The sequence below is a fragment of the Coenobita brevimanus genome, chromosome 84 (assembly GCF_032717465.1).
Source record: "Coenobita brevimanus isolate Jiangsu-jjx chromosome 84, ASM3271746v2, whole genome shotgun sequence".
Lineage (NCBI taxonomy): Eukaryota > Metazoa > Arthropoda > Malacostraca > Decapoda > Coenobitidae > Coenobita > Coenobita brevimanus.
In genome coordinates, this window is record NC_137037.1 from 48,750,267 (window position 1) to 48,764,378 (window position 14,112).

Here is a 14,112-nt window from a genome sequence, read left to right on the forward strand (position 1 = left end):
TCTGGAGTTAGCTTGAGTAAAATTCTAGAACTCTTCCAACCATGAAAAGGTTATGATGATGGTTCATACAGCTGCTGGAGAGGGACGCCTTCCTGTGGTGGCTCTGATATCAGCAGGCGGATTTACTGACATCTAACATCTCCTTCCCAAAAGGGTGATAGCTGATACCGAAGAAAACATCAGCCTGCAGTCCACCGGGTTACGTTGCACGTGAGCCTGGGGCTACATTTGTTAACCACTGACTGCCACTACTACTACTACTACTACTACTACTACCACCACTTCTATTATTACTACTACTACCACAACTACTACTACTACCACTACTGTTACTACCACTTATACAGGGTTAGTATTTTCGCCAGCTCAGGAGGTTTCTTAGCATCTCTTTCTTGGTCATTTATTTTGTCTATTATGACTTACTGTTCAAGTATACAGTATGTTATTACCCGTCCCAGCCCTGGAGGGGCTCGGGGACGGTATTGTTTTCACTCGGTTTGTCTGTTTGTCTGTTAACAACCGTACGCGGTGAGATTGTGTGGCTTTCAGGGCGGGGCTTTCTAATACCTCTTCCATTGCTGTATACGTACTTTAGATAAATTTGGAACAATAAATATTTCATACAGTCAGTCTAGATTGTTTCAGTCTCATTTCATCTCCTGCTAAAAAAGACAAAAAGTCCTCTGCTAAAAGAACAAAATCCTGTGTTCGCATAACCATGGTATCGAAGCGTTACCATGGTAACGATGCGTTACCATGGTAACGACGCCGCCAAAACAAGGCGGCGTGTACACATTGTACTGCCGTCACACGCACACCGTGTGCTTGGGAATTACCATGGTTCGCGGTAACTGTATGACTCAGTGAAGGTATGATGTTTAGTACTGAAGAAGCAGCCATCACAAGCAGCTTGCAACATAAACAATAATCCTTGCCCACCCTTATACCCTTCTATTTAGCTGCAGACTCAGAAATGAAAGCATGTCTCCTCTTCCTCTCTCTTGTAATGTTGGTAGGTTTAGTTTTTCTAGTCTTTCTTCATAGTGTAGATCCTTTAAGTTTGGTGCCCATCTTGTAGCAGCCCTTTGTACTTTTTCATTCATATTTATGTGTTATTTTAAGTGAGGATTCCACACCACTGATGCATATTCCAGGGTTGGTCTGATGAATGATGTTATTAACTTTCTCAGCATGTCTTCATTTTTATATGTGAATGCTGTTCCCATATTAGCAAGCAGTGTGTGCATGATTTGTACCTTCTCATTTCTGTGGTCAGCTGGAGATGGTCTGTTATTGATAATCACTCCTAGGTCCTTCTCCTTTTTTTATATGCGTAGGGTTGAACTTCCTAGCTTATAATCCCAGTCTGGTCTTTTTCCACTTTTACCAAACTTAAGTACATGGCATTTGTCTACACTGAATTCCATTTGCCATCAGTTGCTCTATTCATGAAGCTTATGTAATTCTTCTTGTAGCTCTCTGCAGTAGTCTGTGTTTGTAATTCTCCTTTGTATTTTTGCATCATCAGCAAATATATTTAGAGAGCTTCCATTTCCAGTGTTCCTGTCTACATCATTTATATATACTAAAAACTTAATTGGTGTCAGCACTGAGCTGTGTGGAACTCCGCTAGTCACTTCCTTCCATGATGAGTAATTACCCCTTCATATTGTTCTCATTTCCCTTTTTCTGAGAAAATCCTGCATCCAACAGAACAGATTACCTTGGATTCCTCCTTGACGGTACAGTTTCCATAAAAGTCTTTGGTGTGGCACTTTATCAAATGCTTTCTTAAAATCTAAATAGATACAGTACTGTCCACCCATCCTTCTCTTTCCTGTAGTGTTTCTGCAACTCTACTGTAGTAGCTTAACAATTTGTAACATATGATTTTTCTTTTCTAAAACAGAACTGTCTTTCTGTTTTCATATTGTATTTTTCCAGATGGTTTACCCAAGTTTTTCTTATTAGCTTTTCTAGTACCTTGCTTACAACACTGGTCAGGGATACAGGTCTGTAGTTGAGTGGATTCTGTCTATTTCCATTCTTGAATAGGGGAACAGTGTTTGCTTTCATCCAAATATCTGGTAGTTTACCTTGACTTAAGGATTCCTTGAATATTAAATATATTGGTCTGCTTAACTCTTTTGCACATTCATTTAGCACCCAACCTGAAATTTCATCAGGACCATTTGCATTTCCTTTGTCTAATTTACTCAACTCTTCCTGTATGGTACGGTACCTCTTTTTTCAGTAACTGTAAATCTGGTAATAGGTGTGGTCATGCATGTTCCTTATCATCTCTCTCAAAATTACTTTCTTCTGTAAAAACTGATTGGAAATTTTTGTCAAGAACTTCACAAATATCCTTTTCTTGGATATAGGTTATCCCATCATCCCTGATGGACTGTATTTTACCTTTAACTTTGGTTTTGCTTCAGATATAGCTGTATAAAGGTTTCGGTTGATCACTACTTATATTTATACTGTCTTCCTCAAACTTCCTTTGAGCTTCTCTCCTTATCCTTGTATATTCATTTCTTGCCTGTTTACAGTTGTTATATGCCCTCTAACTACTGTCTTCTGTATCAATTCCACAGCAAGTCTCTTTCATTTTTTTATTCTTTACATTCTGTGTTTAACCACTTCTTTATCCTTACTTGTGTTTCTTTGTGCTGAGAGATATAATTTTGGACTCCTATTTCATATAATTCACAGAATTTTCTATATATAACATATACATCTTGTCCTCTAAGCTCCTTTTCCCACTCTGTTTCTATGAAGCACTTCCTTAGGTCATGGTAGTTGCCCTTTTTGTAGTTTAGGCTCTTTTTGTAACTTTCATTACTGCTGACTATATCACATGCAATCCTGAAGTTGAAATTTAATGCTATATGGTCCCTTTTGCCGAATGGAGGGTGATACATTATATTGTCGATATCATTATTTTGCCTGGTAAATATAAAATCTACTAATGAAGGATCATCAAGTCCCCTTTTTTCTGGTGTATTCCATTACATGTTGTGTTAAGAAAAACTCCTTTACAAGATCTAGGAGCTTTTGATCCCAACAGCTTTCATAGCTTTAGCTTCATGCATCTAGAGTATTCCAATTTATATTTGTATTGAAATCTCCAGTTAATATAATTCTTTCAAGTTTCTCTTCCAGTCTGTGTAGTAGGGCTCTTAGAACTCTGAATTGTACTTTCTGCCAGGTCTACATATTTGCTTCTTTCCCAGGTGTTTGTTTTGGTTGGCACGTACAAATTTGCCACAATTACTTTCCCGATTAGCGAAGTTAAGCAACGTTGGGTCTGGTTAGTACTTGGATGGGTGACCGCCTGGGAACACCAGATGCTGTTGGCATCCCTATGTGTCAAGTGGGGTTGGTGGAGGATTGGTGCCCCTCCCTGTAAAACAATTAACTCTAAGCCCTTGTCCACCCTGTCTGGGATACATGGCGTCTGGCAATGAATGAATGAATGAACTTTCCCTTCAGATGTGTCAGTCTCAAATGCAATCAGTTCTACTTGTGACAATATATTTGTTTGTATCTCTTTGACTTGTAGATTTTTCTTTGTTAATACCAGAAGTCCTCCTCCTTTTTTTTTTTTTTTTTTTTTTTTTTTTCATATATTATAATCCTTAAAGCTTAGGGTGTTGTTTGATATCCCTGGGATTAATTTTGTTTCAGTTAGGCAGATAATATGAGGTTCCATTTCTTTGGTATAGTCTTTTATCTCTGATAATTTGGATACCATTCCATCCACATTTGAGCACATTATCTTAATCATGTTGTTTACATATTTGACATTTGAGTCTACTACCTTCCTTTTTCTTAGTCCCTGTTGTTTATGTACCATTTTCTTACTTGTAATTCCACTATGTAAAAAAAAATATTTGCTTCTCTCTTCTTCTGATCTTTCCTGATTTTTTGTTTTTGCTTCTTCCCTCCTTTCCTTTAGTGATCCCCATTCCTCCTGAGTTAGGCATCTTTTTATCCATACTTTTTAAAATTCCTCTTTATCCATGAGTTTATAAACATTTTTCAATATTTCCTCTACAGTGTTCACACTTTGGAAGGTTCCTTTCAGGGGCCTTGACTTATTTCTACCATATTTCCCATTGTGTTCCTCTATATCTGTACCACAGATATCCTCTGATACTTCCTTCAATATGTTCATTGATTTACCATCTCCATTTTGTCTCTCTAGAGCCTGTTTTTTATTTCCTCTTCCTTTATTCCAGTGATTACTAGAGATTTGTTGATATCTGCTGATTCTTTGACTAGTTTTGGGTTGTTTTTAATGATTTCTTTCACTTCCTTTCCAATGCTTTTTTCTTCAACTTTTGTTTCTAAGGCTTTCCTCACTTTCACCATTTCAGCTTACAAGGTTTGTACTTCAACTTTGCAATTTCTCATAATTTCGTTCACCTGGGTTATCTTCTGTTCAATATCACTGCATTGGTCTATCAGACTGTTTGCTTGCCTAATTGTCTCTGTATCATTTCTGGACATCTCCATAATACTCTTATGGCTGACAACTGTACTTGCCATTTCACTAGTCTTCTTTCGTAGTGAAACTACCTCAAATGACAGCTCATCTGTTTTTTTTTTTTTTTTTTTTTTTTTTTTTTTTTTTTGATACAAAATTGATACAAAATTTTCACTTTCTTCCTTCTGCTGCATAGCTTCTTCCTAATTTCATCTATTCCCCTTTAAAACTTTTCTTTGGTTTGTGTGTGTGTGTGTGTGTGTGTGTGTGTGTTAACATAGTAGCTAACAGTTTTTATCTGATTTTTGGCAAACATGATGGAAGAGTTGAAGATCTGCCCATGAGGAAACTTATTGTTATGGAGGGTAATATGTCAAAGGTAGAGGTCATAGGGCTAGATCAAACACTGACCTAACAAAATAAGCTTAAACAGTTTTTATCCAGTTTATATAAATCTTAGGGGAATGATTGAGGGAAGAGCAAGTATGAAATAATTCAGTTTTGAGGATGATCAGTCAAAGGTCAGGGTCAAAAGGCAAGGTCAAAATTTTATCTATGTATGTGTGCTTGTTAACAAAGTAACTCAAACAGTATTAACCTCATATTAACCAAACTTGGTGGAGGGTTGAAGATCAGCTAGAGAGTATGCCTATTGTGTAGGATAATAATAGGTCATTGGTCATGGTCACATGGGAAAGTCAACTTAACTAGCTTTTACGCAGTTTAGATCAGAATTTATGAAAGGGCTGAGGATAATTAAAGAATAAAAGGATATCCATCATGGTGTACAGTAGGTTTTGACTTTCTATCCCATGCCTTCACAGCACCACCATGGCCAGTGGTCAGTCCAGCTTCTTCCATACCTCAGTAGGGGAGAAGCGAGGTGTGCCACCATTGAGACTGGAACGCAGTCACTCAGCACGTCCCAGGCGGCCGCGGTCACCTGATATCCGCACCCGTCTCCCACCTGCACCTGATGCCCTCACCCTCCCTATGCCCATGACATCCAGCTCTCACACCCGCCCCACACCCACAGCACCCAACTCCTACACCTGTCCCACACCTAACTCCCACACTCGTCTTCTGTCCTCACAAACAACCATCAGACAAGGTAGAATGGGGCCTGGGGAGCAGGAGGTGGTGGCTGACAGGCGAAAGACAGACACAACCTCCTCAGAAACCAACTACCACACAAGGTCAGACAATTATGGCTATCTCATTAAAATTTAGGGTCTTAGGAGTGGAACTGGGCATACAATACTCTAATGCAAATATCCAGTCATGTAGATTGGGATAAAAGTTGGAAAAACATCCCATTTCATTGAGTCACATTCTGGTCATTCTGCTATTCACTGCTAGACATAATATAAGTGGCAGTGAGAAATGAAAAGCGTAGAACATGGGTATATGAAAAGGGATACCTTTCAACCATGGCTCTTTAGGGTTAAGATGTAAGCAAGCCCCCAGTTTGTGACAGTCATCAATAAAACCCATGATGAGAGTAAAACATGCTAAGTTTATCTGACTCGCTATTGTTGCAGGCTGACCATGCCTGAGGCTCACAGTTGTTTCATAAATGACTCAGAAATTTGCCTCCTGTATTTTAATATCACAGCACTCTGCTTCTCATATGCCATAGTGAAGTATGTACTTACTATTAATGATTTTTTTTTTTTTAGCATGACCAGTTAGTGTCAAAATGTATTGTTACTGTGATGAGCTAGGATGGAGTAATTTAGAGGATGAAGTGCATGAAAGCATACAGCAGGGAAGAAAGGTCAGTGGTTCATTGAAAGCAGTGATAAGGAATAGGGAAGTGAGTGTGGGAGTGAAAAATTTGCCGCATGACAGAACTGTGTTCCTTGCTTTGATATATGGAGGTGAAGCTTGGACAAGTTAAGAGTGAGAGCAGTGAAAATGAGTTACTGTACCTGGTATTTGAGAGTAACATGTGGAGTTACATAGAGAGACAACCAGACAGGTAGTGAGGAAATGAAGTAGTTTTGTAGTGTCTATATGGATGTGAATGAAAGGAGAGGCTGGAGAATGAGAGACTTACTAGGAAAGTGTATGAAAGTGAGGTGGGGTCAGAAAGGGAATGAGTGGACCTAAGGAGAGACTGACAATTGGAGTGGACAGATATTTATGAAAGAGAGACTGTGAGTTGGAAAGATGCCATCCTGATGTTAGAGGACTCGATGATCTGGAGGTGATTTGACTGTAGCCATCCCTTATTGGATTTAGATGTCTGGCTATAGGTAAATAGATAGAGATTTTTTTTTTTTTCAGTGTCTCACAGAACTATCTTCTCATCAATGATTTTTCCAAAACAGATTTAATCTCATTAATGTGAGGTGTATCATAAGTTGAAGGAAATCATCTGGCAATAGCAAGAATACACTGAAATATTATGTCATCAGATTGAAAGGATAAATAGAGATAATTTGTAATCCCTTCTGTATGAGAGGCCTTTTTGGTCTAAATTATATCATCTAAAGTTAACAAGAATAGAACACAATATAAAAAGATATTTTCATACAGGAAAGCTTAGGAGAGAACTTAATGTTTATGAATGGTCACTAAAATAGGTGCTGGAGAGGGGTGCCTCCAAATTGTGGCATTAATATAACCAGGCAGTATCATAAGCTACATATTTGTTGCAAGATAGACAAGAAAAGAGAGTGCAGAATCTTCCCATGTCACATTTGTCTTCTTGCCAAACAAATCCCAGTTTTGACAGGGAACTGTTCATTACTCTAGGCTGTGAATCCAGATCCTTATACACAACCTGGCACAAGAAACCTTATGGATATGTCCCCAAGTCCTGCAGTACGAATGACTCGGAAAGATGTCAGTAACTTTACGTATTTCTTCTTTTCCATGCAAAACCAGTTCCTAGTTACATGAAATTTCATGAATCCATCCACAAGTCCAGTAGCAAGCTTGACAAGGAAAGGAGATTGCAGCATCTTTCCATGTCTTCTTTACACAGAACCAGTTCTTCATGAATCCTTCCACAGGTCAAGTAGCAGCAGTACCTCACCTGCCCTACCTACTGCCCTCCATCCTCCCCATCAAAGGTCTGGCTTCAAGCGTCCCAAGTCAACAGCAGCAGTGAGAGGGAGGGTAAAGGGGGCCAGAAAGGAGGCCATGATGATGGGGAGGCTGAAGGAGGCCAGGAAGGAGGCCAAGGAGGTGCCAGTGGAGACAGAGAGGGAGGATGAGGAGTATCCATCACTCTTTCTTGACATCTTCAAGACCAAGGCTGTGCTAGCCAAAGTAAATATTAACTGAGGAGGGATATGCATGACTGTAGGAGGGGGATTTGCCATCATCATCTAGACCTCTTTTCCCTAAGGCTGGGGGGAAAAAATTGATGGAAAATCTAGAAAAAGTCTGCCCAGTTAAATGGATACACAAGAGATGTAGTGGTATTAGAGGTAGACTGTGAGAAACTGCTGCTTTTATGTGTGCGGCGTGTCGGGGAGAGCACGTGGAGATTGTCAGGTGTGAAAGGATTGAACTTGTTGGTGAGTCTCATTAGTGTGTGGAAGAGTTTTGTTATTTGGGAGACATGTGCTGGAGGTGGGGCTGGAGCTAGCTCTGTAGCCAGGGTGAGCAGTGGTTGGAAGAAGTTCAGGGAGCTGTTGCCTCTCCTGACATTGAAAGGACTCTCCCTATGTGCTAAGGGGTCTTTGTATGCAGCATGTGTTAGGAGTGTGATGCTATATGGTAGTGAGACCTGGGCAGTAAAGGAAGAGGATATTCACAGGCTCAGATGTACAGAAATAACAATGATTAGGTGGATGTGCAGTGTGTCCCTGTGTGCAAGGCCTGGGGGGGCTGGGTTTATGATGGAAGAGTTGAGAGGTAGGATGGGACTGGAGTGTATTGGTGCTGTGATGAGGAGAGGTAGATTGAGATGGTTTGGGCATGTGGAGAGGATGGGGGATGATAATTTGGTGCAGGTGAGAAGTGTTAATATTGGGGATGGGGTTGTGAGAGGTAGACCGAGAAAGACGTGGGACGAGGTCATTAAATGTGACCTCAGGGTGAAGGGACTGAACAGGGAGGCTGCCATAGATCGAGCAGCATTGAGAGCCGCCATTAGGTGACCAAGGCCAATGCATGCAAGAATGTTGGAGCCTACAAAAACAAAACAAAACGAAATGAAATGATACTCTCATTCACTCACAGTTCAAACCCCCAGAATCATGACTTTGTCTCACAGGCATAAACATCCACACTTATGCATTTTCACTTGATAAAAATCCTTCATCCAATACTGAATGCAGATGGAGGAAAAAAGAAAAAAATAGAAGAGAGAGCTATTTAATGCAATAGAAAAAATAAAGATACCCAGTATTTCAGCAGCTAGCATTTGGTTACTGATTTTTGATATTCAGTCTCCTGTAATTAACTCTCAGCTGAATAAAATCATAGGGCTTTAGCTGGAATAAACTATGCCTACCAGAGATGTCCCAGCCACAAGAAGGTTAATGGTTGCAGTAGTAGCCTTTTCAAGCTGCTGCACATTACTCAATAGTAGCTGAATCAAATTGTCTGTCATTAGCTGGAATAAAGTACACTACTGTACTAAAACTGTCCTAAACATGAGAGGATGAGTGGCATGAGTACTGTATAATGGGCAGCTATTTTTGTAACAGTTAAGCATGATGCTCAGCAGCTGTTAATGGTTTTATGGTTTACAACAGTTTCAATTATATTATCAGCCATTTAATTTAACAGTTCATTATATAGTCATATGGTTAGTGGTTTCATTTTCATTCAAGCATCTTTTAACAGATTCATTTTATGGGCACTGATTTCACATTTCTGCAACATCATTAGCAGTTTCATTATATAGTCCCTTATTTCATTTTTCTGCAGCATTATTTAACTGCTTTATTATACTGTCAATTATTTAATTTATGCAGCTTTATTCAACAGTATTATTATCAAAGTCAGCGATTATTCTTGATGGTTGCAGCGTGTGAATCAAGTGTTGACCCCCAGTGAACGTATTGGCAGCCATGTAACCCCCTTCAGCTACCTGGTGAGGATTCCACCTCGCTTCCCACATGGCCGACATGCGTACTCCATCCTCCCTACCATCCTTAACCCTCTTGAGCATGCTGTACTCAGGGTGGGTAATTAGATGATTGTATTTGGCCCCTCATATATGGTTGTGAAGTATTTGACAGGTAAAAGTAGTACAGTAACAGGCAGTCCCATAAATACCTTAAGGTCAGAAAACTATGATTAGCATATAGTGCTTGGCCTTCCCTCCAGCCTGTGCGGAACCCCGAGAGCCGTATTGTGGTGGTGACGAGGCTGCTCAAGCGACACTACCGCCTGTGGTCCCTCTCCCAATCCCTCTCCTCCCGTGCCTCTTCCTGCTCCCTCTCCCTTACCTCCTCTTCCTCCACTGTCTCCTCTGCCCCATCTGTCAGACCCCGACTCTCACCAGCAGGGATGAAAGTGGTCAAGGAACTTCATCTGCAGGAGGTACTGAAGAAACAGCAGGAGAGGGCTAAGAGGGAGGCAGCAAAGGCAAGGAAGGCAAACAGAGCTTTAAAGGTAAATGCAAATGTGCAGTAGTGGAGAAGAATATCAGTACAGATTTTAGTTGAACAGTAATGAACCTCTTACACAGTACTGTATTCTGAAAAAAAAAAAAAAAGAATGGTGGCTCCAAAGATTTCATTACACTAAATTTCAAAACTTACTGCTCATTGTCTCATTGTTTGTTGTAATAAAGTGTATCAATATTTACATCCACAGTTGCATAGGTCCATTTCTCTCTAATTTTTTAGCCAGATCCATTGGCATGTATAGACGGAGGGTCATCTGGCTTTCCCATTCTCATTTGCTGTACTGCCTTCCACAAATCTCTTGATAACCATAAAGAATAATGAATAGAAATCAGATACGATCCATTATGGCAGTTCCCAACCTTCCCCCCAGAAGGCTTAGAATTGCTGCCTATCACCTACATGATTTTGGTCAGTTAGGCAGCCAGTCTTTCTTGCCAAGTTACAATCTTCCTGTAGAATACCTCACTCCACTATCTCCTGAAATTTATACATGACAGTGGTTTGAATACCTGTTACTCTTTGACTTCATGAACCTGTGAGGCTGGAGGGCAGCGTGCAGTGAGGAAAGAACCCAAATACCGTGAGGCGACCCAGTTGTGTGGCCTGGAAGAGCAGGTGGAGCAGCAGAGGGCTGCGCGTGCCCGCCTCCCCCAACCCTCACAGCTGGACCTGGAACGCTTCTCACATTACTTCCTCAATGGCATCCCGGTATGTAGTTTTTTCTGCTGTCTCGCCACCCTTAATATTGACTGAAGGGAAATTAGAGCCTGGGTCTCTGTTTGTACAATATATGCATTTATCATACAGTGGTTAACGTGAAGAACACAACCAAACAACACTACTTGTGATAGTCATTTACTGATAAGAAGATTTGTTTATTATAACAGATGGTTTATATTTACTCACCTCTTACAGGAGCACCAAGTTACCACCCCACCCCATAACCTCCTTAAGGTGGTCACTCTCGATGTTGACAAGATGGTTCTCAGGAACATTAGGTGAGCTTCAGTTAGGAGAGAGCAAGTAAAACTATGAGAGTTAAAATTTCTTTGATCATGCATCAGAGGGTTAGTAAGAACTGTTTTTAACCCATACTTAATGAGAGGCTACTTATGAGATTAATGAAATTGCCTGTGATTATGGGAAAAAGAATAGAAAGACTAAACTGTCTTCATATAGTGCGTACTGACATGGTTAAATCTGTTACTGGTGTGTTAAGGTTTCGTCTGGTGGTGAGTGAGTTGGTAGAGGAGCTGCGAGCTTGTTACTTGAGAGGAGTCCGTCAGGCTGTCCTCAGGTACGCCCTCCTCTGCCCTGCCGTCAGGGCAAGGTAAGTAACTCCACATTTTACCATTATTTTATATATATATATATATATATATATATACAGTATATGTGTATATGAGGTGGTGGCTAAACCTGTAGAGAGGTGGCCTGCAGTCCTACTGGATCCAGGTTCAAATCCATTCTGGGGCAGGGAACAGTTTAAGGATTTGAATTTTGTGAAATCAGACTTTACTGATCTACCTGCCGACATGTCATAAAAGTACCCCCGCTAATACCATTACACCAGTCCTGTATAAGCCAGCCCTAGCATGTATTCAGTATGGACGGTGGGTGTTAGCGCCGAAGTGGTGACATGTAGAGGTGTATGGTATGTAGGAGGACTACTGGGCTTTGAGAGCAGGCTGTGAAGCCTATGTCCGGGGTTGGACACATAAAAAGAAAAAAAAAAAAAGAAAACAGTAAAACCTCGATATAACGGACTTCAATAGACCGGAATTCGCTTTTATCAGAATCGAGGAGCTACCGGACTAAATTCCTATATATCAGAAAAAGTCTGATAAAGCCAGAAGCAGTCCGGACTGCCTGACCACTTCAACCATGTTCACCACAATAAGGTAAATTAAAGACATGTCTATCAGTGCACAGTACGGTATTATTATACATATTATACCATTTGATTATTGTAGTGAAGGTGTAATACAGCACAGTACTGCATTGGTAATGAAAACAGTTTAAAAACCGTTGGTACAATCTGGACTAGTGTCTGATATACGGGAAAAAGTTCGGGTTAGCTGGGGGAAGTCCGGATGTTGCTTTTATCGGAATTTTGCCTTTTTTGGAATGGCTTGGGCCCCAATTAGTCCATTATAGTGAGGTCTGACTGAATGTAGGGTATATACACACACACATACAGTAACTCCACTCCACTTTTTAGTATCATTTTATATAACGTGGTAGGTGGGGGCGCTTACCATCCCTTCACTTGATGTAGTGCTGCTTTGGGTGTCTGCCCTTTCCTTTCTTCCTTCCTTCCTCTTCTGTCTGTCCTTCATTCTTTCCTCTTCCTGCTGCCTACGGGTGACTTTACACTCCCTCTTCTGTCTCTCTTTCCTTCATGTTTTCATCTTCCTTCTGCCTATGGGTGACTCTACATTGAGTGACAAGCCAAATTATTGGGTATTGTGGAGCCTACTATAGTGTCCCTGTTAACTGGGTGGAGAGACACATATGTGGCATCCCTCAAGGAACCAAACCTTCACACTCTTCCCTGTGCTGTGCTGTGGTGAAGCACTTTTTACCACAGGGGAACATTGGTTCATTGCACAGGACAGCTTTGTGGGGGCAATTGCTTCCTTGTGGTTGATGGGTCTGTTCAGCCAGACAGACCCAAGTTATTCAACAGCAACAGCAAATGTACTGTATTAGTTTATTCTTGATTCCTCCAGATAATGAGATAGACTTTTTAGTATGAATAAATTAATGAAGAGTATTTCATACACTTGCAGTTAAAAAAAGACTCTCCTAATCTGAATTAAATCTTATCAAGGTGGCAAGAAAACAAAAAGGAATACATCACTGAGCTGAAGAGGTTACAATAATTCTTCCTTCCCCCCCCCCTTTCCTCAGAGTGGGCATCAATGTGGCGCCAGTGGTGCAGGAGCCCATAGTTATCCGCGCCCCAGTTCCCTGGCACCAGAGCTTCATCACTGGTGTTCACCATTGCTACCACAACTTATTCACTCTGAACCACATCCTCAGCATTATTGACACCATCTGGGCAGAGAGGTATTATTAAGTTCAGAGAGACCTTAAAACCACATCCTTAGTGTTACTGACACTTTCTGGGTGGAGAGGTAGTATTAAGTTCAGAGAGCCTTTAAAACTTCATCAGTCCCATCACCAGTAAGATGACTTCTAAGCTGAATACCTGTATGTTGTATAAGCATTAGCACATTTGCAGCAGTGCTGTAATAGACTAATACCCTTAACTGTAATGGTACCTGTTTTATACAGTATTTACTGTAATTCAGGCAATCTTGTAAAGTGATCATTGCATGCCATAGTCTGGATAAATGTTTGTTGGATGCTTTTCTTGTCAAGTATGCCAAGATACAACCTGACTTCCTGTTTCAGATTTGCCAGCTTGCGGTTTGTGGACATGGAGGCAGTGGTGGGCCGAGAAGACAAGCCCATACCTACACCTGAAGCATTGGAGGCTGCCATTAGAACTCAGTGTGCCCAGACCAGGGGCATCCTACTGCAGAAGTAAGATAAGAGAGGGAGGGTGGGAGGGAGAAGGTTAGATATGGTCTTATGAAAAACACTTCCAGTATCTTCAGAGATTTGCTGGAGTTGGATGAAACAGACTAACAGCCAATAGGTCAGAGTGGAAAAAGATGAAAGAGCCCTTTATCCTGCAGTTGACTGACTCAGGTTGTTAATGCTGATGATGACCAGAGGTGTCTGTCAGGGTCATCCTGTAAGCTGTTGTGCATTTATACTAGCAAGCATTAAACAAAGATAGGGGGGGAAAAGAGAGGGGTACAAATGTGAGAGAAATAGTTCTCTTTCTCTCACATTTCTCTCTGCCTTTGTGTCCTCTTCTCTGTGCTGCTCCTCTCGCACGTTTCTCTCTTAGTTTTGTGTCTTCTTCTCTGTGTTGTTTGTCTCTCACATTGCTCTCTACTTGCCAGTCGCCTGCTCTAACCTCTTTGCTCTTTTCCTTTTCCAATT

At 40.8% G+C, this 14,112-nt stretch overlaps 1 protein-coding gene across 1 annotated transcript in view; it reads left to right on the forward strand.

The window, feature by feature from the left end:
• Positions 1 to 737: 737 nt before the first annotated feature.
• LOC145410172 (dynein axonemal heavy chain 3-like) overlaps positions 738 to 14,112 on the forward strand; it is a 115,787-nt gene continuing 102,412 nt past the window's right edge. Inside the window, exons 1-10 of the mRNA XM_080280371.1 lie at positions 738 to 847; positions 5,320 to 5,691; positions 7,516 to 7,774; positions 9,486 to 9,629; positions 9,788 to 10,092; positions 10,656 to 10,800; positions 11,008 to 11,090; positions 11,312 to 11,422; positions 13,006 to 13,164; positions 13,513 to 13,644. Coding sequence (XP_080136497.1) covers positions 738 to 847; positions 5,320 to 5,691; positions 7,516 to 7,774; positions 9,486 to 9,629; positions 9,788 to 10,092; positions 10,656 to 10,800; positions 11,008 to 11,090; positions 11,312 to 11,422; positions 13,006 to 13,164; positions 13,513 to 13,644 — 1,820 coding nt within the window. The remainder of the gene's footprint in view (positions 848 to 5,319; positions 5,692 to 7,515; positions 7,775 to 9,485; positions 9,630 to 9,787; positions 10,093 to 10,655; positions 10,801 to 11,007; positions 11,091 to 11,311; positions 11,423 to 13,005; positions 13,165 to 13,512; positions 13,645 to 14,112) is intronic.